Source organism: Petromyzon marinus, chromosome 16 (assembly GCF_048934315.1).
Source record: "Petromyzon marinus isolate PM22_M1 ecotype Great Lakes invasive population chromosome 16, UKy_Petmar_22M1.pri1.0, whole genome shotgun sequence".
Taxonomy (NCBI): domain Eukaryota; kingdom Metazoa; phylum Chordata; class Hyperoartia; order Petromyzontiformes; family Petromyzontidae; genus Petromyzon; species Petromyzon marinus.
In genome coordinates this window covers 4411136-4433588 of record NC_133682.1, presented here as the reverse complement: position 1 = coordinate 4433588, position 22453 = coordinate 4411136, and the positions used below count along the sequence as shown (strand labels likewise).

At 49.5% G+C, this 22453-nt stretch overlaps 1 protein-coding gene across 1 annotated transcript in view; it reads left to right on the top strand.

Annotated features, from left to right (window-relative positions):
* Positions 1-1593: 1593 nt before the first annotated feature.
* Positions 1594-22453, top strand: part of FAT4 (FAT atypical cadherin 4) — a 130038-nt gene continuing 109178 nt past the window's right edge. Inside the window, exons 1-5 of the mRNA XM_032955021.2 lie at positions 1594-2731; positions 4295-4658; positions 5364-5715; positions 11012-14032; positions 14301-15220. Coding sequence (XP_032810912.2) covers positions 2055-2731; positions 4295-4658; positions 5364-5715; positions 11012-14032; positions 14301-15220 — 5334 coding nt within the window. The 5' untranslated portion in view covers positions 1594-2054. The remainder of the gene's footprint in view (positions 2732-4294; positions 4659-5363; positions 5716-11011; positions 14033-14300; positions 15221-22453) is intronic.

Here is a 22453-nt window from a genome sequence, read left to right as displayed (position 1 = left end):
ATTATTAACAGCAACCAAACAAGGACATGCTGACAAATTGCTCTACATTACTTAATACACGCAAATCTTAATTGTAATTAGAATTGCAATAAGTAAACATTCATATTATATCTATCAAAAGTATGAAACGAATGAACCCATACATTTATCGGGGGTGCGGAGTAGTGGTGCAATGGCTAACATACTTGGCTATGAACTCTTGAGACCCGAGTTTGATTCCCAGCCATGGGTAACATGAGTGGCGAGTAGTATCTGAACGGGTTCTGGCCCTCCTGTGACCAATCCGCCACTGAGCAGTTTGGTGAAGTATTGTTACAACAACCCCCACAGCTGCCACAGTAGAGGGGAAGGACTTTTTGTCCAGCAGTGGATTTAAACGCGACTGTTGAATTGTTATATTTTTTTTATGTATTCGTGTAACGTGGGCTTATTTTGTATACTTGCTTCGTTCTGTTTAAAAAAAAATATATTTTATCTTGAGAGAACAGAGTCAGCCGTCAGGAGAAGGGGACAAAGGCGGAATACTTTTTTTTATTCTATGAGGCACATTTGCATCTTCAGCCATGGCTGAGTGAGTTCATTCATTCATTTTATGGCAAACAGTTCTTGAGTTGCAGCCAATGAGCTCTCGGGATGCGAGACAGAAGTGTTTGGACCCAGACGTAAACAGTTTCACAACAGGTACAATCAGCTGTACTTGAAGGTACACGATCTGTATTTACGCGATTGTGTGTATGCACACGCTATGGTCAACGACCACATCATTGGATTAAATGCAAAAAAAACCAGATGTCCACTGCAAAGTTTTGCTGTGTTTGACATACATTAATTAAGATTAATTAAGCTCGCGCATATTTTAAGGAAAAAACAAAAACACGTTGAACTAATAGAAAAATGTGAAAGTACAAATAGGGGCACTAACAATGCATAAAAATAACGATTCTCAACAGCCCGTAATGAAATCATGAAATGTGCAAAATTTTGGTGGTTCAGATGTTTGTACATTTTTTTTACTGACGTTTTTTGCATTCAGACCTCCGGTAACTTTTATTCTACAGCAACGATACATATCCACGGAGACACGTGGGAGACACAAGCACACGCCACACACACGCACACACCGCTCTTATCGTCGTGAATTTTGCCACGATAAGGATGATACACACCTGCCCAGCCAGGTTAATAGTTATCAGCTCCTATTGTGGGAGGAGTCAAACTCAACATATATTGTGGGGCGGAGTCTGCACCACTTGTGGGTGGAGCTACATTTCTGATGGGAGGGAGTTAAAAAACCCTCGTGAGTGGAGTCACAACCATCTCGTATGGGCGTGGCAATGGGGGGGGGGGGGGTATCAGTGGGCAGGGTCAAAAAACCCACCCATGTGGTGGGAACCCTCTTCTCACTGGGATAGGTGGGGGGGGGGTCAACAGCGGTGGTGAGTTGGAGGGAGGGAGGGGGTCATAATTGTGGTGGGCGGGGTCAGAATCGTTGTAGGCGTGGTCAAGGTGGCGGTGGGCGGGGTTAGATGCGTTGCAGGCGGGGTTAGGTCATTATGGGCGGGGTTAGAGTCATTGTGGGCGGGGTCACGGTGGCGGTGGGCGGGGCGTTGCTCACTCGGCCGTGCCGGCTCCGCTGACTTGCGCGTTGTTCAGTGGGGCTCTGTATATGCGGACTTTCCTTCGTCTCATCACAGCCCCCGGGAGCTGTATACTTTCAATGACTTTCAACACACAACAACAATCTCGACGAAAATAACACAACAACAAAAAAGACACTGCAGTGGGATAAGCGCATCTTCTACGCGCTTGGACAACTTTCCAGCAAAGTTTGGGAAACTTTGCTTAGTTTGTCACTTCCATTTAACTTGCTGCTTGCAAGACTACTTGACTTATTATAAGTGCAAGGCAACAATAGCGGCAGGGGGTGTTTCTTTTCTTCTTCTTCTTCTTTCTGGATTTGATCCGCGCACCAGCCGGGAGTTGCTCTTGAAAACTAGCGAGGCTGCGATGACGGGCTGCGGTGATGCCAACCCTGGCACGCCAGTGCCCTCTTAATGTCCTCCACGGGACTCTCCGGAGGGATACGCTGCTCTGCCTCCATCCTCCGTCATTCCGCTCCGACGTCGGCGATGCCGTCCACGCCAATCCTCGGTGGGAGGAAACTTCTGCGCTCCCCTGGACCTTCGGGCGCTGGGACGATGTCGAAAATTCGTCCGGTTCGGCGAGGTGGACCGGCTCGCCCCCGATTCCTGACCCCCTTCGCCTTGGCGCTGCTGAGCGCGACGCTCGGGGTCGGCGGCGCCGGCCAGGGTCGCCAGGTGTTCCGAGTCCTGGAGGAGCACCCGCCGGGCACGTACGTGGGCACCGTCGCGACGAGGGCCCGCTTCACCTACCGCTTCAGCGAGCCGCAGGCGCTCTTCTTCATCAACGCCAGCACGGGCGTCATCAGCACGGCCGCGACGATCGACAGGGAGGCGCTGCCCAGCGACGTCTTCGACCTGGTGGTGCTCTCCAGCCAGCCCACCTACCCTACTGAGGTGCGCGTCGTGGTGGGCGACGTGAACGACAACGCGCCCTCCTTCCCCGAGCCCGGCGTGATGGAGGTGGCCTTCAAAGAGGATGCTGCGGTCGGGCGCCAGGTGCTCCTCGACACGGCCGTGGACCGCGACGTGGGTCCCAATGGAGTCAACCACCATGCCTACAAGATCGTGTCTGGCAACGAGGAGGGCAGGTTAGTGCCACCACGTCCAGTGACAAAACGCACCTCTGTTTAGCACGGTTGGCTAGGTGCGGTGCGAAAAAAGTTCAACATACAGAGGGAAATTGTGCTCTAAACTGTGTTTCTATGGCTTTGTTATGTTGAACAGTTGCCCCATCGTTCAAATGGAGTGCTCTTGCCAATAACGTCTGGTAACCCAGCAGCATTTGTTCAACAAGCCAAACTCTGCTGATGAGACCCAGAACCTGGTCCAGAGTTTGCTCACTTAATTGTATATCTGCTGGATAATAATTGTCTTGGAAGCTATTTGGCCGATGGATTAAATACATTTTAGGACGTATTTGTAGAGGCACGGAACGGGGTTATGATTATATTAGCTTTTACTCCAGAATATGGGCAGTCACGTGCCCAGTACCTTTATGACTGCAGTTTATCAGTGCGAGCAGGTTTTGGGGACGAAAAATAATTGGAGGGACTTGTAACCCACCCTGTACGTTATGAGAAAATAAATCCCTCTATATTTTTCCAAATTTTGCCTTATCGCTGTGAGCAGACCCACCAAAAAAAAAAACTAAAATGAACCGCTCGCCCAAAACGCTGCCCAGCAACACAGTCTCCTTTATCACTTTTAGTGGACGGTCTTTCCAAGTCTATGGAAATTTTTGCTTTTCCCCGCGAGGCGTTAAAAACTCTCGGTCGGTTTGGTGCATGCAGCATGCCGTCTGGAGAAGTTCCGTGAGCGCTGGGAATGTTGCGCTGTTGAGAAATAAACCTAAATGCACGAACAGTACCGGGCCTGGTGGAACAATGTGCCAAGCGGTGATTCATTTCCCAGAGGCGCTCTGGTTTTTCTGCAGGGAAATAACTTAACACGTGTCAGTCAAGTGGACGTTCCGAACAATGCGAGATAGTATTTTTTTGCGGCAGGAGATTGTTGTGTTAATTTGCAAATGCGACCAAACATAACTGGCACTGAATAGCACATTTTATGATATGCCCTCCGTAATTATAGTCCTATAGCTCTTTACTGAAAAAAAAAACACAAGAACGCAGTCACCTCTCATTTTGTAAAAAAAATATATGACTGAAAATAAAAAAAAACAGAAACATTTCACTAAATGAAACAACAAAGATAGCAAAACATATTTAAATCAGAATAAACATGTTTTAAGTTACTTTTTAATTTTAAACATAAATAATAAGCTTGCATGATTTTAATTCTGGTGAAATTTTTTGTAATAATTAAAAAAAAATTCTCAGCACCTCACACAGCCATAATCAACTGCAGACTCGTGCGCACCCAGCCAGCATAGCAAACAAGCCAAGAGTTTGCAACCATTTTTCCAGCTGTTTAGAAAAACCTCCAAAACGCCTCCTGGTATCGAAAAGTCAAACGACAACACCCACAACCGAATGTTAAAAAAGAGTGCGACAAAAACTCCGATGCCTCCGATTAGTACGGTTGGCTACATACGGTGCGAAAGAAGTTGAACACACACACACACGTTTCTCTGAGATCGAAAATGCCGCTGCACGTCCTCCGAACGCGGCATTGGCGTGTGCGTGCGCGCGCAGGTTCCGCCTGGTGGTCACCGTGAATCCGAGCGGCGAGCGGGCCTTCCTGCACCTGGCCACAACGGGCCCCCTGGACCGGGAGGCAAATCCCTCGTACGCACTGGCCGTGCAGGCCGAGGATGGTGGCAGCCCGAGGCGCTACGGCCGCCTCCAGGTCAACGTGACGGTGCAGGACGCCAACGACAACCCGCCGGCCTTCGAGAAGCCGGCGTACCGCGCCAGCGTCGCTGAGGACTCGCCCGTCGGCGCCGCGCTGCTCGCCGTCTCGGCCGCCGACCGCGACGCGGGAGCCAACGGCGAGGTGACCTACTCCATCGAGGACGAGGACCGCTCGCCGTTTCGCGTGCACCCCAAGACGGGCATGGTGAGTGTCGTGAGCTAGTCGTGGTGCGGGGGGGAGGGTGCGTCGGTGGGGGGGGGGGGGTGACAGGAGGTGGGGGGGTCTTGGGATGTGATGTCCGTTGTCACCTTTTTATGCGTGATTGACAAAGGCAGATCGTATCATGATTTATTCTGCTCACCTTTGAATATTTGTTAGTTTTTTACGTTGACTTCCTGCCCCTATGAGTTTGTGTATGCCCTCCCCCCTCCCTTAAGCAGGGTCACGTGACAGGGTAGGCAAATGGTCCGATGACTGACAAAGCCATATACGAATTCACCCACTGGCAAAAGTGCAGCACTTGAATTAATTGACGCCATGATGGTCAAGAGCGGCCAGTGAAACAGTCGTCCATAAGGAAGACTTGAATACCACAAGTCTTCTCCTGCATCACCATTCAGTGAAAGCATGCGATTGGGATTAGGGGTTGATGTTTAGGAATGTGGTTAGTGTTAGCGAGGCTTCATGGGATCTTCAAATTCAAGTGCTGCCCTTGTGCCAAAGGCACTTGAAGGACCTAATTCGTGTGTTGGCTGAGAGGAAATATCTGGCAGAAAAAAAACAAATCAGACAAGTTGCTGCAATCTGCAAAAATGTGGCTGTTTTCTGCCCAAAAAAGTTGGCTGATTTTTCCACGCATGAGTCACGCCCTCCGAAACGTGACGTGCCGCCACATCCTCCCTCTCGCAGGTGAGCACCCGCCAGCCGCTAGACTTCGAGGCACGCCGGCAGTACACGCTGAGCCTGCGCGCTGCCGACGGGGGTAACCCACCGCTGAGCGGGCGCGCCACGGCCGTCATCCAACTCCTGGACGTCAACGACAACGACCCGGCGATTCGCTTCGTGTACCTTCCGCCCGCGGCCCGCTCGGCCTCGGTGGACGAGAGCGCGGCGCCGGGCACCGTGGCCGCGCTGGTGACGGTGACGGACGCCGACTCGCCCACGGCAAACGGGGAGCTCAGCGTGTCCATCGTCGGAGGCAACGAGCGTGGGCATTTCGTGCTGCACGCGCCCGGCGTGCCCGGACTCAGGGTGCTCAAAGGTGCGTTCTCTTCCGTTTCCACTGCTCGCCCAGAGGATGCGTTCGCACGCGAGACTTGAGATCCAGCGGTCGTCGGTTCCATTCAGTATTCCAGAGCGGTGGCTGCGGCAGTCGGAGTCAGAATCTTTATTTATACTTGAGGAATCCGATGAGCTATGAAGCTCTTTTATTTTTTTTACAGATGTCCAGTAGGGGTGCGGGTCCGAAAGTTACAACAACAAACAAATACGAAAATATGATGTGAGTGCAAAGTATAGCAAAGGTAAGGAAATCACTAGGAAAGAAAAATCTACGTTCATTTTTCCAGGTGAAGCCCCACTGAGCGATCAGTTTCTTTATCAGAAGCAACCCGGCCACAAATGATAGCTCAACGAAGTGGCTCATCACGTGGAAATGTATCGTTTGGAAACAATGGTGTGAGTTGGCTAAATAACCCCCGCCCCTGTCCACCCAGCAGTTATAAATGGGCACAGCCACAGCAGGTCGGTAGGTCCCGCGTGGTCGGCTGAATTGCGGGTGCCCCCCCCCCACCTCTTCCACAGTGTCTGGCCAGTATCGAAGAGTAGGCCAAGTACCCTCCGGAGGGGGCTTTCTAAGAGCTCCCTCGAGTGGAGACCCTTCTGCCAGCGGTGGCGTGAGAGAGAGAAATTGTAGGGCTTGCATCCAATCACCATCGTGACGGTGGTCATGCTAGCGACTCGTACTTTTGACGTGTTGAAAAATATCGTGTGTTTGTTGCCATTTTCACTCTGTATTAAAACGGCATGGGGGATACGGTAGGTTGTGTGTTGGACACCCAAGGGCTGGAGTTTGAGAAACCCATTGATGTGAAGGTAAAGAGGTCAAATGTCGCATTAAGTAAGTAAATAAATATAGAATATGTGGCATATTGCTCGGAACTGATAGGGGTGCGCACACAGTCCGAATACGATCGTTCATTATCTGTCCCACGTGACGGATTATGCAGGGGCTTCAAATCTGCTTAGAGGGTGGAGAGGTCAGTCGAGCGCGACCACATAGGCGCGATTAGAGAGAGATGGATCATGCCAGGACGTCAATTGGCCACTCCATCAGCCTCGGAGAGCAACGACTTCGCTTTACTCTGCGAGCTCTCTTTGTTGTGTGCACATGGATTTTCTGCCAGTGCTCATAACGGTCCTTTAATAACACACATTCTGTTCTTTACATTTCAATGAATCCGTTTGCTCTCTTGATCCGCGCGTGCAGCACGATTGTCAGCTTGGCTCGGTGCAGAATAGCGTCTCAAAATTAAACCATCCCAAAGTTTGAAAAGTTGGTATTAATTCACCGGTAAGTTTTCACAACAATAACAAAAAGCCGTACTGGTGCTGGAGCCTCAGGAGCATATGTTTTACGTTCACAATTACATTTGAAACCTTTTCAAATCCCTAATTGACCCGAGGTGTTTTGCAATATAGACGCACGGTGTAGGGTTACGGGACGAACAGTATAGGACCCTCCTCCCATCCAAAACAATCGAAGACCGTTAAGGGTCAGCGGTCTTTGCCACTCCCCGTTTCTTTTTGCTTCCCTAAATTGATTTCACGTGGCAGGTAGCCAGAGCCAGCTAAGAATACTCACAACGATATGAGTGATGGATGTTACTGTACGCCGTTATTAATAATAATAATCATTAAAAGTCATATGTTCCACCACCCATTCGTGTGCTATGGGACAACCGCTAATTTTTGTTCCTAAATCATTGCATCGGAGCGGTTCACGGGAGTTCAATATTTAAATAACACGAACCGTTATTTTATACAAAAGAGCATCTTTGTTTTTTTTGGATAAAAAAGCAACACGGCAAATGCTAAATTCCAAGAACATATCCCCGTCTATGCAGTAAGTGAACTCAGATGTTGCAGACTTTTAAGGCATTACCAGTAAGAACGTCTGATTCTTACGATTCACAAAGGTCAGTGGAAAAGACTTAAGCCTAAAAAATAATGAAACAAAGACATCCTTATAAAACAAACGACTGCATAGAACCACGTGAGCGCGGCTAGCATAAAATACCACAAAAAAGGCAAACATTTGAAGCTAACGCTTTTTTTTTTGCTCGCTTAAAGCATTCTTTAAGTCCTTATAGAATACACGCATCTGATATTGGACCCTTGACTCGGTGATGTTAATGGAGAGCTTTTGACATCTGTAAGCAAACATTGAGTTGACATGTCGGTTGACACTAACGCGAGTTTACGAATGCTCGTCTGGCCGCAAGTCTTGGTGGTGTGATTGCACAAGTGTGTGTGTGTGTCTCGCTTGGAGAGTTGTGATTAAGTACGTGTGTGGAACGAACATAGTTTTGTACACGGCTGCCAGTATCATTACACTTACATTGTTAAATTCACTTGTCTAAAGCTGTGCATTACTTGAGAGAAGACACGTAAAATGCAACGGTTCATCAAGTGTAATGTTTTTTTTTTAAGACGCTCAGGTTGCATTCATCAAATTGACTTTTAACGATCAAATAGGTTCGGTAAAGGTGCAGCCCTGCAAATTCCTCGCTCATGCCATGATTGGCAAAAAGGAACTCTAGACAGCCCCCTGTGGGGGGCATTTAACCTACTCTGCCATCCTGGACACGTGTCTTGGGAGAGGTTGGAGTACCCACACTTTACCCCACCATATGCTGCGACATGCCCATAAACCAACCGTGGTGAACCCATTTATAATGCTGGACGCACAGATGTTGGGATAATTTAAGAAACGTCCCCATTGTTTCAACTGCCACGCCCAAGGGGTTGAATGAAACCGGCGGACCTCTGAATTGCAAGTCCAGTGTGCCAACAATTACAACCATGGAATCAAACATGTTTTAGTTGTGCGATGTGTATGGTAGTGATGTGCTCATGTTGCATTACTTTCGAGCTCATAGAGACAAAAAAACTAGACAAATGAGACAGAAAAAATTACCAAGAATAATCATTGCATGATTCAAATCATGATCGTGAATCGTAAACGTTCTTTAGTTTTTTTGGAAAGATGAATTGTTACATCACTACCTGCTGCTGCTGCTGCTGCTAGGGGATATGCACAGTGAAGCAGCTTTCTCCAGGTGATGAACGCTCGCTGCTGAAGTTCTGCAGCTGTCTTGGAAATCTAGGACCGGCATGAAGGGCCCAAACAGGAGATAATATTTTTACATGTCCAGGAAATGGTTGCGCGAAATAAAACCAGGTAGAGTTGCCACATTTTTTTTTTGCCAAGGCTGCCGAAAGAAAATAAAAAAATATCTTCTTAAAACCTCTGCAGAATGTTGCACCCATGTGCAGCAGATAAGTGTTTGGCACTCGCATGATAAAGGGGGGAAGGAGGAGTTGGTGCCCATGTGTGCATCGCTCATCTGGGTGCTTGTACATCGCGGCTCCTATGCTTAGCGCTTATGCAGGCGATGGTGTTAAACCCATGCTCTCTTGTTTACGGGACGCTGCCGTGGTATAGCGGTTGGCACACTGACATCGAGAGGTCACCGGTTTTGACGTTCCAGCGTGACGGTGTCTTAAATCCCCCCCCCACCCCGCTTCTGGCCACCGAGGCAGTATAAATGAGTACACCGCAGTTCGTCATTCGGCAGGTCACGTGCGGTGTGGTAATGTGTGGCTACTCCCACTGCTTCCAAGAGGTCCGGACGGTGTTGAAGAGTAGGCCAAAATACCTACCAGAGGAGCCTCTACCGCTTCCTCTCGCGGAAGCCCTTTGCTGTCGATTACCTCTCATTCACACGGTGAACTCGCTGCCGTACATTCCATTGGCCATACAATTATGAAAATGGTAATAAAAAAAATGCTTCTCCAGGGATAGCCTAGTGTTAGATTCAGCATTCAGGCGAATTCGATGAACTCGCACGACGAGAATTACTGCACTTTCACGGCGGTTAACATGAATAATTTTGACATTTAAACGTATACAAAGTGTAACTTTTTCTTTTTCACCTAGAGAAAGCTCTGATTTTATGAGAGGCCGCGTGCGTTTTATACGTCACATTTTTCACGTGAAAAAAAAGAGACCACACCAACACACACACACGCGCGTTTCTCTCTGTCTCTCACATCACCAGTTAAAATCAGTAAGGCTTCTAAATAGCGGCGGTAACCTTACGGGAGGAGTGTGGGCCCACCCATGGTCTGGGGGATTTTGTGGGTGGGACGGCAGCAGAAGTGCGCTCTGCAGTCAGGCACGTGCATTAGCTCGGTATCAACTGTCCCATCTGCTTGGAATTGGGAGCAATATGCTGGTGGGGCAATGCCTTTTTTCAGTGGGTGTTATCCGCGCTCACCGCTTGGTCGCAGGAACAGGCTTGAGATCGCTGGATGGATTACGCTTTTATGATGTCCAGACAACCATGTGGTGCCATGGGGATTGCATTGAATTTTTTTATACGCATTCTTGGTTAACAATGTCCCAGTGCAAGGAGCACAAGTTTAAAGAAAAAAAACGAGACAGAAAGAAAAATAGCTAGAGACTGGTGCCCAAATTACAGTACGTGGTAACTTTTTATACGCGTGTGTTTTTTTGTAATTTAAAACGTAAATGATATTAAACCACGTTTTGTCATGGAACTCAAAATTGCAGGAGGTCCCTAATGGAAAGGCTAATTTTAGAAATAAATGCATTCTAAATGCTTACCAGCTGCACTTCTTAGTGAATGTCATGTCACCTACCATAGTCTTGACATTCTATTAATTTCCAGTGTAATGTTGACTGTAAAGATGCTGCATTGCTTGTAGTTTATTGTGGATGACTGCATGATGTCATGACTGCATGACGTCATAAAAAGTCTTGATGAGTTGGAATTGACAGCACTTGCAATTAATTAAATAATTGGTCAATCATTTTACAAATCAGTTCATTATTACGTATTTATTTTATGCAAACCCTCATTGACAGGCGTGGTGAAATGCTTGGCATGCGGAGAGCTTTATCCTGTAGTTGATTGATGAAGGCACGTCAATTATATTATTTAGATAATCAACAATAATTGGTATGATAGATTGCCCGGTGGCACAGTTAAACACAATGGGGCAAGCGTTTCTCTCCAGCAGCATAAATGGGCACACCACAGCGGGTACTCCTACTTTCCCCAAGACGTCTGACTAGCAAGGAAGAGTAGGATAAAATACCCTCTGGAGGGGCTCGGTGGAGCCCCGTCTAGCGGGAAGGGGCCTTCCGCCAGCAGAGGTGCGAGCAGCAATTGTGGCGGGGGGGGGGGGGGGGGGGCTGTTCCTTTGCCGACCTTAACCAAGAATGCGCCGTTCGGTTGTGTGTGCCGCAGTCGCAAGCCAACTGGACAGGGAGCGCATCCCAATGTACAACCTCACCATCCTGGCATCGGACAACGGGAAGCCCGTGGCCCGTAGTGCCACGGCAAGCCTCGTCGTCTACGTCAACGACGTCAACGACCACGCGCCACGCTTCGCCCTGAGCGCGTACGCGGCCGCGCTTAGCGAGGGAGCGCCCGCCGGGAGCTACGTCAAGGATGTGACGGCAATGGACGCCGACTCCGGCCTCAACGCCAAGCTCCGCTACTCGATCGTCTCGGGCAACGACCTGGGATGGTTCTCGGTGGACGAGAGCACGGGCCTGGTCACCACGGACGGCAAGGTGGACCGAGAGGTGGCGTCCTCCGTCGTGCTCAATATCAGCGCTCAAGACCAAGGAGCCCAGCCCAAGACCGCGTACACCTCCCTAACTGTCACCCTGCTGGATGTCAATGACGAACCGCCATTGTTTACGCAGACAAAATACGTGGCCACGGCGGTTGAGAATTCGTTGCCGGGACTGTTTGTCGTCTCCGTGTCGGCGGCCGACAGTGACTTGGGAGAGAACGGCACCGTGCGGTATAACTTCGACCCGGACATGCCAGCCCAGTACAGGGAGATGTTCCGTCTGGATAGCCTCACAGGCAAGGTGACGACACTCAAGTCGCTCGACCGGGAGGAGCTAGAGGAGTACCCCCTGGTCGTCCAGGCGCAGGACCGCGGCTCGCCACCGCTCGGCTCCACCGCGAAGGTCACCGTTGTGGTCGGCGACCTCAACGACAACCACCCGGTGTTCTACCCGGTGCAGTACTTCGCCAGCATTCTTGAAAACGAGCCGGGCGGCACGGCCGTGACGACGGTGACGGCGACGGACCCTGACCGCGGCGCCAACGGCACGGTGCGCTACCAGCTCACCGCCGGCGACGCGGCGCGCTTCCAGGTGAACGCCGTCACCGGGGCGGTGAGCACCCGGGTAAGCCTGGACCGGGAGGAGCGCGCCGTTTACCAGCTGCAGGTGACGGCGCTCGACGGGGGTCACCTGCGGGCACGGAGCCCGGCCATCGTCACGATAACCGTGGCGGACGCGCAGGACACGCCGCCCACGTTCGCGCGGGACGACTACAGCTTCGTCGTGTTCGAGAATGTGGCGCCGGGAACCCTGGTGGGAAGCGTGTCGGCATCGACGCTCGACCTGAACGCCAACGTCACGTACCTGATCGTGTCGGGGGACCAGCGAGGCTCGTTTTCGATTGAGTGGTCCGGCGGGCGCATCTTCACGGCCAACGCCATAGACCGGGAGGAGCAGGCCTTCTACCAGCTGCGCGTCGTTGCCAACAGCGGAGGGGTGGCCGGCGAGGCCTCCGTCTCCGTCCTGGTGAAGGACCTCAACGACAACCCACCGCGCTTCCAGCAGGCGGTCGAGTACATCAATGTGGTGGAGAACTGGGAGGTGGGCCACTCCGTGTACCGGGCATCGGCATCGGACCCGGACGAGGGCATCAACGGTCAGGTGTCCTACTCCCTGAAGAGGAATCCCCACGACGTTTTCCACATTGACGGCGAGAGCGGGCACGTCACATTGTGCGCCGCAGTCGATGCCTCGGCCGACTCCTACCAAGTGGAAATTCTGGCCCAAGACATGGGGACGCCACGGCAGCACTCGAGCGTCGTCCTCACGGTGCAGGTACACGATGTCAACAACCACGCGCCCGTGTTCGACCGGGCCTCCTACGAGGTCTCCATCGCCGAGGACGAGCCCGTCAATTCGAGGTTCTTTTCGGTGCGCGCGACGGACAAGGACTCCGGGAAAAACGGCGAGGTGAAATACGAAATCGGCGAGGGGAACGGCGGGGAGAAATTCGGGATATTTCCCGATGGGCAGCTCTACGTCAGATACGAGCTCGACCGCGAGACGAGAGAAGAGTATTCCCTCACAGTCTCAGCCATGGACACGGGCGTGGAGCCACTGAGCTCCTCGGTCACCGTGAATGTCACGGTGCTTGACGTGAATGACAACAAGCCCCTTTTTAACAGCAGCAGCTATGTTTTCCATTTCTGCGAAGAGCAGGAGGTTGGCTCCTTGGTAGGAGCTGTGCAAGCCACAGATGCAGATGCCGGCAGCAACGGCGGTGTAACGTACTCCTTCGAGAAGCCGCAGGTGAACTTCGAGCTGGACAGCGAGACTGGCAGAATAGCAAGCCTCCGAGTGTTTGACCGAGAGGCGCTCATAAGGCAAGGCGGTGCTGCCTCCTTCAGCTTCAGCGTGGTGGCCACGGATGGTGGCCGCCCAAAGCCGCTGCAAGACCGCGCCACCGTTCAGGTGTTCGTCCAGGACGTAAACGACAACCCGCCGCAGTTCGCCAAAAGCGTCTATCAGGCCTCGGTGTCAGAGTCGGCGTCCAATCTCACGCAGCTGCTCCGAGTGACGGCTTCCGACGTTGACGAAGGTGTCAACGGGGCTCTGCGCTACGCCATCAACGAGGGCAATGAGGGTGGGAAATTCACGGTTGATGCCTCGACGGGTCAGATCACCCTCCTGGGGTCACTGGACCGGGAAGAGACTGCCTCCTACACCCTGGTGGTGAGCGCCACCGATTCGGGGACATCTCCCCTCGCCGCCAGCTGCACCGTCGCCGTTCAAGTTCTGGACGAGAACGACAACCCCCCACGTTTCACCGAATCGCTCCTGTCGGTGGACGCGTTGGAGAGCACGCGGGTGGGCGAGCTTCTCATCACCTTGACGGCCAGCGACGAGGACACGGGGCCCAGCGGCGACGTGCGGTACGCCATTGTGGCCGGCAACACGCACGCCACGTTCGCCATCGACCGCAGTACGGGCAGCGTGTTTCTGGCACGCCGTCTGGACTTTGAAACGCAGAGGCTCTATCGGCTGAACGTGAGCGCCGAGGACGGCGGGAGACCACCGCGCTCCTCTGCCACGATCCTGGTCGTGCACGTCCGGGACTTCAACGACAACCCTCCCGCCTTCCTCCCGGGGGATGTCTTCGCTTCCATCATGGAAAACATCCCAATTGGTAAATGGGTGCCTCCTGTGTTTTCATTAAATTAATGTATAAATGGCGCAAAAAACTGCATTTGCTTTTTAACTGCAATTAAACAGGCGTTGTATTTTTTTCTTCTTACGCAAATAGGCTGTTAATAGAAAAAAACTTTTTTTTACGTTGAACTTCGAAATTATTTCGCACCGTACGTAGCCATCCGTGCTAATCAGAGGCGAGCTGTTAAGAATTGTTGGGCTGCCTCTTCTCTCAAATAATCTAATTTCCATGTTGCTGACCACAGGCACACGAGTCATCACCGTAACGGCCAGAGACCCGGATGCAGACGTGAACGGCGAACTCCACTACTCTATCGCACGCCAGTTCCCTCCAGGCGCTCATTTCACCATCGACCCGGAGAGTGGCGAAATTTGCACGGCGGCCGAGATCGACCGAGAGGTGACGGGAGGCCTCTTTGAAGTCACGGTCAGGGCCACGGACAAGGCCATTCCCGTCCACACCCGGCGATCCGCGCTCAAGAACGTCACCGTGCTCGTGACGGACGAGAACGACAATGCCCCGCGCTTCGTCACACCAACAGCCATATTGGTGGACGGCTTGAGGGCGGCTGCAGGGTCCGTGGTGGGAACGCTGCAGGCCTCCGACCCGGACGAGGCTGAAAATGCCGCCGTGCGCTACGCGGTGACGGGTGGCGATGCCGCCATGTTCGCGGTAGACCCGGTCAAGGGCGAGCTGAGGCTGACGGCCTCCCTCACCCCGTCGCGCCTCGTGTACTCGCTCGACGTGGCGGCCTCCGATCGCGGCGCCGTTAGCAAGTCGACGGCCGGCAAATTTGTCATCATCGTGGGAGGCGACGACGGCAGCGATGGCGGCGGCGCGAGGAGCTCCAACGACGCGCCGGGTTTCTCGCAGCCAAAGTACCGGGCGGTCGTGCGCGAGGGCGAGCCGGCGGGCACGGAGGTCGTCAAGGTGGAGGTGAAGACGCCTGCCGTCAGGGGAGACAAGCAGAGCGTGGAGTACTTCGTGGTGTCGGCGCGAGCGGACGACGGTAGCCCCGCGGCAAGCTTGTTCCGGCTGGACCGTCGCACGGGCATCATAGAGACGTCGACGGAGCTGGATCGGGAGAGCGGGCACGGCGCCTTCACGCTGGAGGTGGTTGCCGTCGAGGCCAAGGCTGCGTCTCCTAGAACGCAGCGCGCAGAGGTGGGTTCGGTGGGATCGTTGCGTCGTCTGAAAGGTATCTCACAGTGGCTTTCTTAAAGTTTTGTCGGAGAAAAAAATAGACTTACACAAAAAGCAGGGTTTCCACCCTTGAGGTATGATAACCAGAATACATCATGGAAAAAAGAATATCTCACAATAGCGGAGGAGGGGAGAACTGCACGGAAATGCATTGTCTTGAGTTGTGCTTTGCTACGCAATTGACAAAAATGGGGACTTTTAATACCGCGGGTTTCCCAGGATAGCCATCTCAAAACGAGGATATCCTGGGAAAAGCAGGACACGTTGGTCATCCTGGGGCTGGAAAGGTGGTACAGTGTTTAGTGCTCTCTGCTATGAACTCGGTGAGTTAGATTTACAGCTATGGCTAACATCATTGGCTGATAATATTTGAACCAGACCTGACCTCCTCTACCCCCTTCACCAACCTACACTAACCAGCATTTTAAAGTACGGTGTAAACAAGATAAAACACCATCACCGACATCATGTGGGGAGGCCTTTATCCCACAGTAGATGGAGAACGGTTGGAGTTGTACATTAAATTAGTTTATGTTAAATTGTTAATGTGAGTTATTGGTATGCAGAAAGCACTGGAATGTCAAAATTGTGCGAGACTAATTTGACCCTCAGTACCTGCATTCTTACTTGTAAATATTATTATAAATAATACATTCTTACCAGAACACCATCATGTAATGAGCTTGAAGTATGAATACATTTTTATACTGCAGTGTTAATATGAATGCATTTATATTCTTGGTTCTTTCGGTAAAGTCACGTAGAAGGGAAACAATAAAATAATAAAAATATAAAACAATTAAATTCTCACGACGTTTCGACTGCAACACAAGCAATCGTCATCAGGTGTGAAAACCACAGCAAGAAAATTTGAAAAAGGTGTGGTTTTCACACCTGATGATGATTGCTTGTGTTGCGGTCGAAACGTCGTGAGAATTTTATTGTTTTATATTTGTATTATTTTATTGTTTCCCTTCTACGTGACTTTACCGAAAGAACCCAGAATATGAATCCCTGTAGTCACGAAAGCTTTAAATCAAAATGAATGTATTTATAAATTTTATTCTGCCATTTAATGCTTTATCATTTCATTTATCACCAGCTGAGAGAAATATGTTTTATAATACTCTCTTTCTTGTTTTAATTTATCATTATTTGTAACTTATTGAAATAATTTAAATTTTCCTTATTGACCAATGATGTTCATAGTATCTGGTCATCATTTATTTGTGCAGACTTAGTGCTCCTTCCAAGCCATCGGATTTCTTTTCGTTTGACTTGTTTACAATTTAATTATTCTTGATAGTAATTTATGACATCTTTGCAAATCCACTGCTGGATGAAGACCTTCCCACCCCACCGTGTCAGTCATGGCGGTTTATTTGAGCATACTTCCCCATGCTGGTCGGTGAGAGTCGGTGGAGGTGGAGAACTGGGTCAGATGTCATCTGCCGCTGACGATAGTCACGGCCAGGAATCAAACTCAGGGCGCCGGATTCAGTGCTCAAAGTGCTCTAACCACCACACCCACCGGTCTACCCCGAGTTATTTTTTTACAAATATGTATTTGACATTCATTTTGATAAATTAATCTCTAAATGAAAGGGAACTTTCTATATAGATATATTTTTTAATGGGTTAGGAAACCCGCCCTGGCATGCTTGCGAGGCATTAATTTTTCATTCTTTCGCGCATCAAACTTAAAAAAAGCAACTAAAAAAAATGCCGCTACCGTGAGCTCTATTTATTGTTGCAGTAACGTAATGGCTTTAGTTTGCTTTACAAATTTTCATCGAAATTGAAGGGAAAATCACTTCCAATGAAAATACAGAGAAATGTTTTAAGGACTTATTCGCATTAGCAGGTATAGGATTTTGCTTTTGGAATTTCCTTTTTTGTGCTTTGTGTGCTACGCTGAGCACCATTTTAGGCAGGAAAGCGGCTCTCATCCCAAATTGGCCGCAGGTCAAGAAAACTTTTTTCTCCTTTCACATTTAAACAAATTCAGCAGGAAATTCTGGAAACTGCACAGCACTTGCAGAGGCGGCGTGTCCCAGGCAGCGTCACTTGTGAACGCAGTAACCCACATTAAGCAGCGGTCTAAGGGCACAGCTGTGTATTGTGTGAGAGCGACAATAACCGCACACGCACGTGACCTGGCAGAGTTGCACAAGACAAAGATCCCCCGTATAACCTTGACAGACTGTTGGGGGCAAGTGCTGTCAAGCGTGCACTTGTGAAGGACCTCGCAGCACACGAAGGACGCAGGTGGCCAGAATCATGCCCGGGCCACCTTTGTCTCCCCAGTGGGCGACATTTACACATCACACCAGCTACTCATTTGAGGCTGAGTTGACCTAAGGGAGGCCCAGAACCGATTCAGATAATTCACTGGTATTGGTGTCCATGAGCGGGAATTGAACTTGTGTCACTGGGTCCGAAGCGGAGAGTTGCATACACACATACAGAGTTGCATACACACATACAGAGTTGCATACACACATACAGAGTTGCATACACACATACAGAGTTGCATACACACACACACAGAGTCGCACACACACACACACAAAGTTGCGCACACACACAGGCGCTCATGTTTGCCGCATGTCGGCTGGAGGGCTTTCCGACACCTCCGGTAATTACACGGCATTGAGCCCTTGCTGACAAGCTGCTTAATCATCGAAGGTCTGCATTGCTGTAAGAGGTACGGCATCAAGGTGGCCTATTGCATGCACTTACAGTTTAAACTGTGCTTCAGTCATGTATGTTCATGTACAGCCCTCTTGTGAATCCGTTGCCGGATGAATACCTCCCCATGCCGTGTGGGGCATTGGGGTTCATGTGAACGCACTGAAGTGTGCTGTTCAGTGTGGGTTGATAGAGACGGCGAGCTGGGAAAAGTGACCATAGCAGTACAGTTAAACAATGGATTTTGCTCAAATATCTCTGCTGCCCACAGCTCCGCAATCTATATGTGTGCATGTATGTATGTTGGACTTCTTTTGCACCGTACATAGCCAACCATGCTAATCGGAGGCACTTGGGAATGGACAACAAACTTAACACAAAAAACAGTTATTTAAGAAATGAGTTTGCAATGTAGGTTTAAAAGTGCATAGCTTCAGAGGCTTCCTATAACACCCACCATGATGCATATTGGCCACCCATTCAAGTGCTATCCAGGAACACTTTCAATTCGCTTTCAATATGAGATCAGGTGCTTTACGGTTAATTTGTTCATCGGCGTTATACCATGGATGGTCCTGCATTTGAAGATTGCGGGCCAGTCTCTACTTAAGACGTGTTTCGGGTCTGGTAGGAAACCGAAACGCTGGGAAAAACGCACGCGAATATGACGCACAATGGGTCCTCGCGTATGGGCTCACGAGCACAACTTTCAGTGCTGTAATGTCCTGGCCACATCGTGCACGGCCTCAGCAGGTTTGGGGATTTCACGAATATACCCGTGCACGATTCCACACGGTATCGGGATCTTAGTAAACCTCCTTCAGCCATAGGACGACTGGGTTCAGCGCGCTCGCCACTGACGTACCGATTTACGGCATTCGGCGACACGTGAGGCAGTTCTTCACATTAATGGGATGAACGTCGAGCAAACACAATGACGTATTGATTATAATAATCCGTGGCAGTGGATCAAGGCAGAATGCTTAAAGAATATGTACGTTACGTGGCAAGGCAGCGGGCTGCATTTGAAAAGTACAATGAGGCCCTTGGTGAAAGAAATGTTCGCGTTGTTGAAAGCAGTACGTTCACGAAGAGTTTCCGCATCACTGGCTTCGTCAAAGTGACGGAACTTTTATTCATAAAACCGTTGCTGGGCTTGTGCACGCTCTCAACCGTGTGATGTAAATGGGCTCCGAAAAAAGACAAAATTGAATTTTGCTCGAACAGAGGGGCTCTCTCCATTGTGCACAGGAGTTATCTGTCATCATTAATGAGTCCATCCGCCCCGAGATTTCGCCACGTAGCCAGGGAACCATCATTCCACGCTCATCATTTGTTTTTTTGTTGTTGCAAAGGGAGTGTGTAACTTGAGGTTCAATTGAGCTCTGTAATGAGGGAGTACGCATGCACGTTCCTGGACAGCGGTCTTGTCACTGCATTGGTTGCTGTAAATCCACCCCCTCCGAAACGTCGTACTTATGCAATGATCGTCAGCCTGTGAATGGCGATGATGCCGCTCATGCCAGGTGTTTGTAAAAGGTGTCGTATAATGTTAAAAAGCTATAATTAGACAGCCATTTTAGTTATATTCGTTAGACTACACACACGAACATGCATGGATGGATGCTTGGTCATGAGGAGCTTCGTGTGCCCTCATCATATCGAGATTTAATAGAGGCAACAGCACAAACATCTCTGGTGCGATAGTTTTAAATGCTTGTGTTGTGTGCTGTTCAAGAGCACGCAAGCATTTCCGTAAAAAAACCCTTTTAAGTCATTCAGGAATACGTTGCCAACAGTTCAACCATGAACTGCTGTATAATTATAATCCTTTTAAAATGGAATATACCTTTACGAACAACCCTAAATATTCAGTATATTTTCTTTGTTACACAAAACAGTTTAGCAACCATTTTGGCCTCACAAATATTCTAACTCAAAGCATTTTTTTTTATATTTGCTATCAATTGCACGAGTTACGTAACTTTGTAACACAGCATTGTACTTTTTATTTTTTCAAGTGGCATGCCTTCGTTGTGAGCCCATGTGGTGAATTTTTAACCTGCTGTATCATTGGCTCGGATTAGTTTGGGCAGCAATTCGTACATCAGGGGAAAGCAAAGGAATCCTAGGCCACTAAAGCCTCCTTTTCTGGAACACAGCGTTTGGGGGAAGCTCGCTGAGCTTCTCATTCTCTGCATGTTCATATCCTTTGCAAATCCCAGCATGCAACAGCGGGACTTGTCCAATGGGCCAACGTTTCCAGCACCGCGTTGGCAAAGATCGCCCCCCCCCCCCCCCATTAAGTGAATCCAAGTGGTGACTCACAGATATTGTTGAAACTCCAATGCTTTATTACCCCGTGGATTTCGGGGCTGCATGCGGGAAGAATTGACATGGGGGAGGGATTAATGTTTTAAGTGAGTGCGTTTCAGTGTGTGCTTGTCATCGTAGACATTTCAAAAAGAGTACAAAAACATGTGCACGCTTTGAGCTGGGAACGCGTGTTCTCCACTGCTACATTATAACAATATGCTTTTGTTGTTGTTGTTGTTGCTGAGAAGAAGAATTTGTTTCTGTATTCAAGCGGCAAACGGAATGTTATGTTGTTTCGGCCTAGGGGCTCATTAGTGCTGTTCACCTGCTGGCTTTCCCAGACGGAGTGTGCGACCCCCCCTTGTTGTCAGAGGTAGCTTTTGTTTTAACACAGCTCTTTGTCGTGAACATTATTGGCACGTCTGTCCACGTGCCTTAACTAATAACCAATTTCAGTAACGTGCGGAGGAGTAACGAGGCGCACTGACGGAACTACACAATACTCTATCGAGTGTTGCTGCGATTATAAATGTATTATATCAGCAAAACAGAGCAGTTAACATGCTTACATTTCCATTTGGTACGTAATGTTTTTCTGTTTTAAATACTGTATCTAGTGGCATTTACTTAAAATGGTTGCAAAATCTCAGCTCTCAAAATTGATAGTGAGACCCACACAAGCGTCAAAGGGGAATTCTGCATTTTTCTTGGCAATAAGGAAGGCCTTTTTCCGCACGAAGCATTGTACTTTTATTTTGCATCACAACATGCGCGGGGCCATTGTTTCGGCGCATCTCACGCCTGTTTTGCTTGGCTGCTGTTCCTGTGCACCGATGGGTTTCGTCCGTCTCCTGCACGCGGAAGAATGTGGCAGGGCCCCCTGTCCATGCTTACAGTACCTAATCGCTGCTGCCGAGACGAAGAAGAAAATATTCCGCAAGACGTGCGAACGTTCATGGGACTCGGACGCTTGAAATGTTGGGCGTGAAGTTGACCCTTTACAAATAAACCTTTGGGAGAATGTTCTTTCCTGCCCATCGGCTATTAAATCGGCCTACCATCTGCTAAAGTAATACTATACACTGTATAATGTATAATTTTCCACAATGCTGCTATCGCTATCTTTTTTCAGGATTGGAATTCATTCCATAAACATTAAAATAATTGGGAATGTTTGGTATGGTGATGGTTTAACAAAAAGTAAGGCATAGCTCTCCATCACAGAGCTAAATATATATTAAGACCTCAGAAACATATTTCGTTTACATACAGTACGTTAATATGATGTAACTTTATATTGCACCGAACATCTTTTTCCACACTTGTGCCACATTATTATCGCGTGGTTAAGGAGTATCCACGGGCAGCCGCTGAAACGAATGCCACACCGATTGTTTAGTTGTGTCGAGCAATCGTCCACTGTGTCTTGTAGAACCGTTATTGTTGACCTCTGACCGCTTGGTGTGGGTTGTGACCTCGGGAAATGCATTCAGGGGCAGTGGCACTAGGCGGTGGCAGCTGGCAGCACTCGTTAAAAGGGGACAGTTGTTTTTACTGATTACTCTTAGAGGGTTCTAAAAGAGCTGTCCACCGCTGGCCTGTGGAAAGCCCATCAACACACACTCTCATCCCAGAGGGTTCCATCATTTGTGGCCTTGTATAAACAAGTCTGTGGTTAAGAATTGTTTTTGATGAGTGACAGAAAGCTGCTACTCTTGCCAAATTATGTCTCCCCCCCCCCCCGTATCCCTATCCTAGAACGAACGTTGCCCGAGCGCTGTATAACGATTAGTTCAGACCAGCACTTCTGATTTACATGAGATCTTGCAAATTTCATGAGTGCACATGGTTCGCCTCTTTTGATGGGTAAACCGCATTTACCCTGTGGCCTACGGGATGAAGGAGAGTCTGCACTGGGGGCGAATGCGTCTTAAATGAAGCTGCACTCCCGCGGCAGCTTGAAAGTGTCGCGAATTTGAAGCAAAGTTGCCAGCAGAGCAGCGTGGCTACTGAGATAGCTCTTGATTGACACCCACTCTTATTCATGGAAACACTCTTTTGAAAAAAAGAAAAAACAGCCCCCCCCCCCACAGAAGTTGCCAGCCCACATCCTGTGGTCTCTGAGGGCTGTGCAACAAACACCCAGGAGTGCACGTGGACACACGGCATCAGATCCTCGTTTCAGGA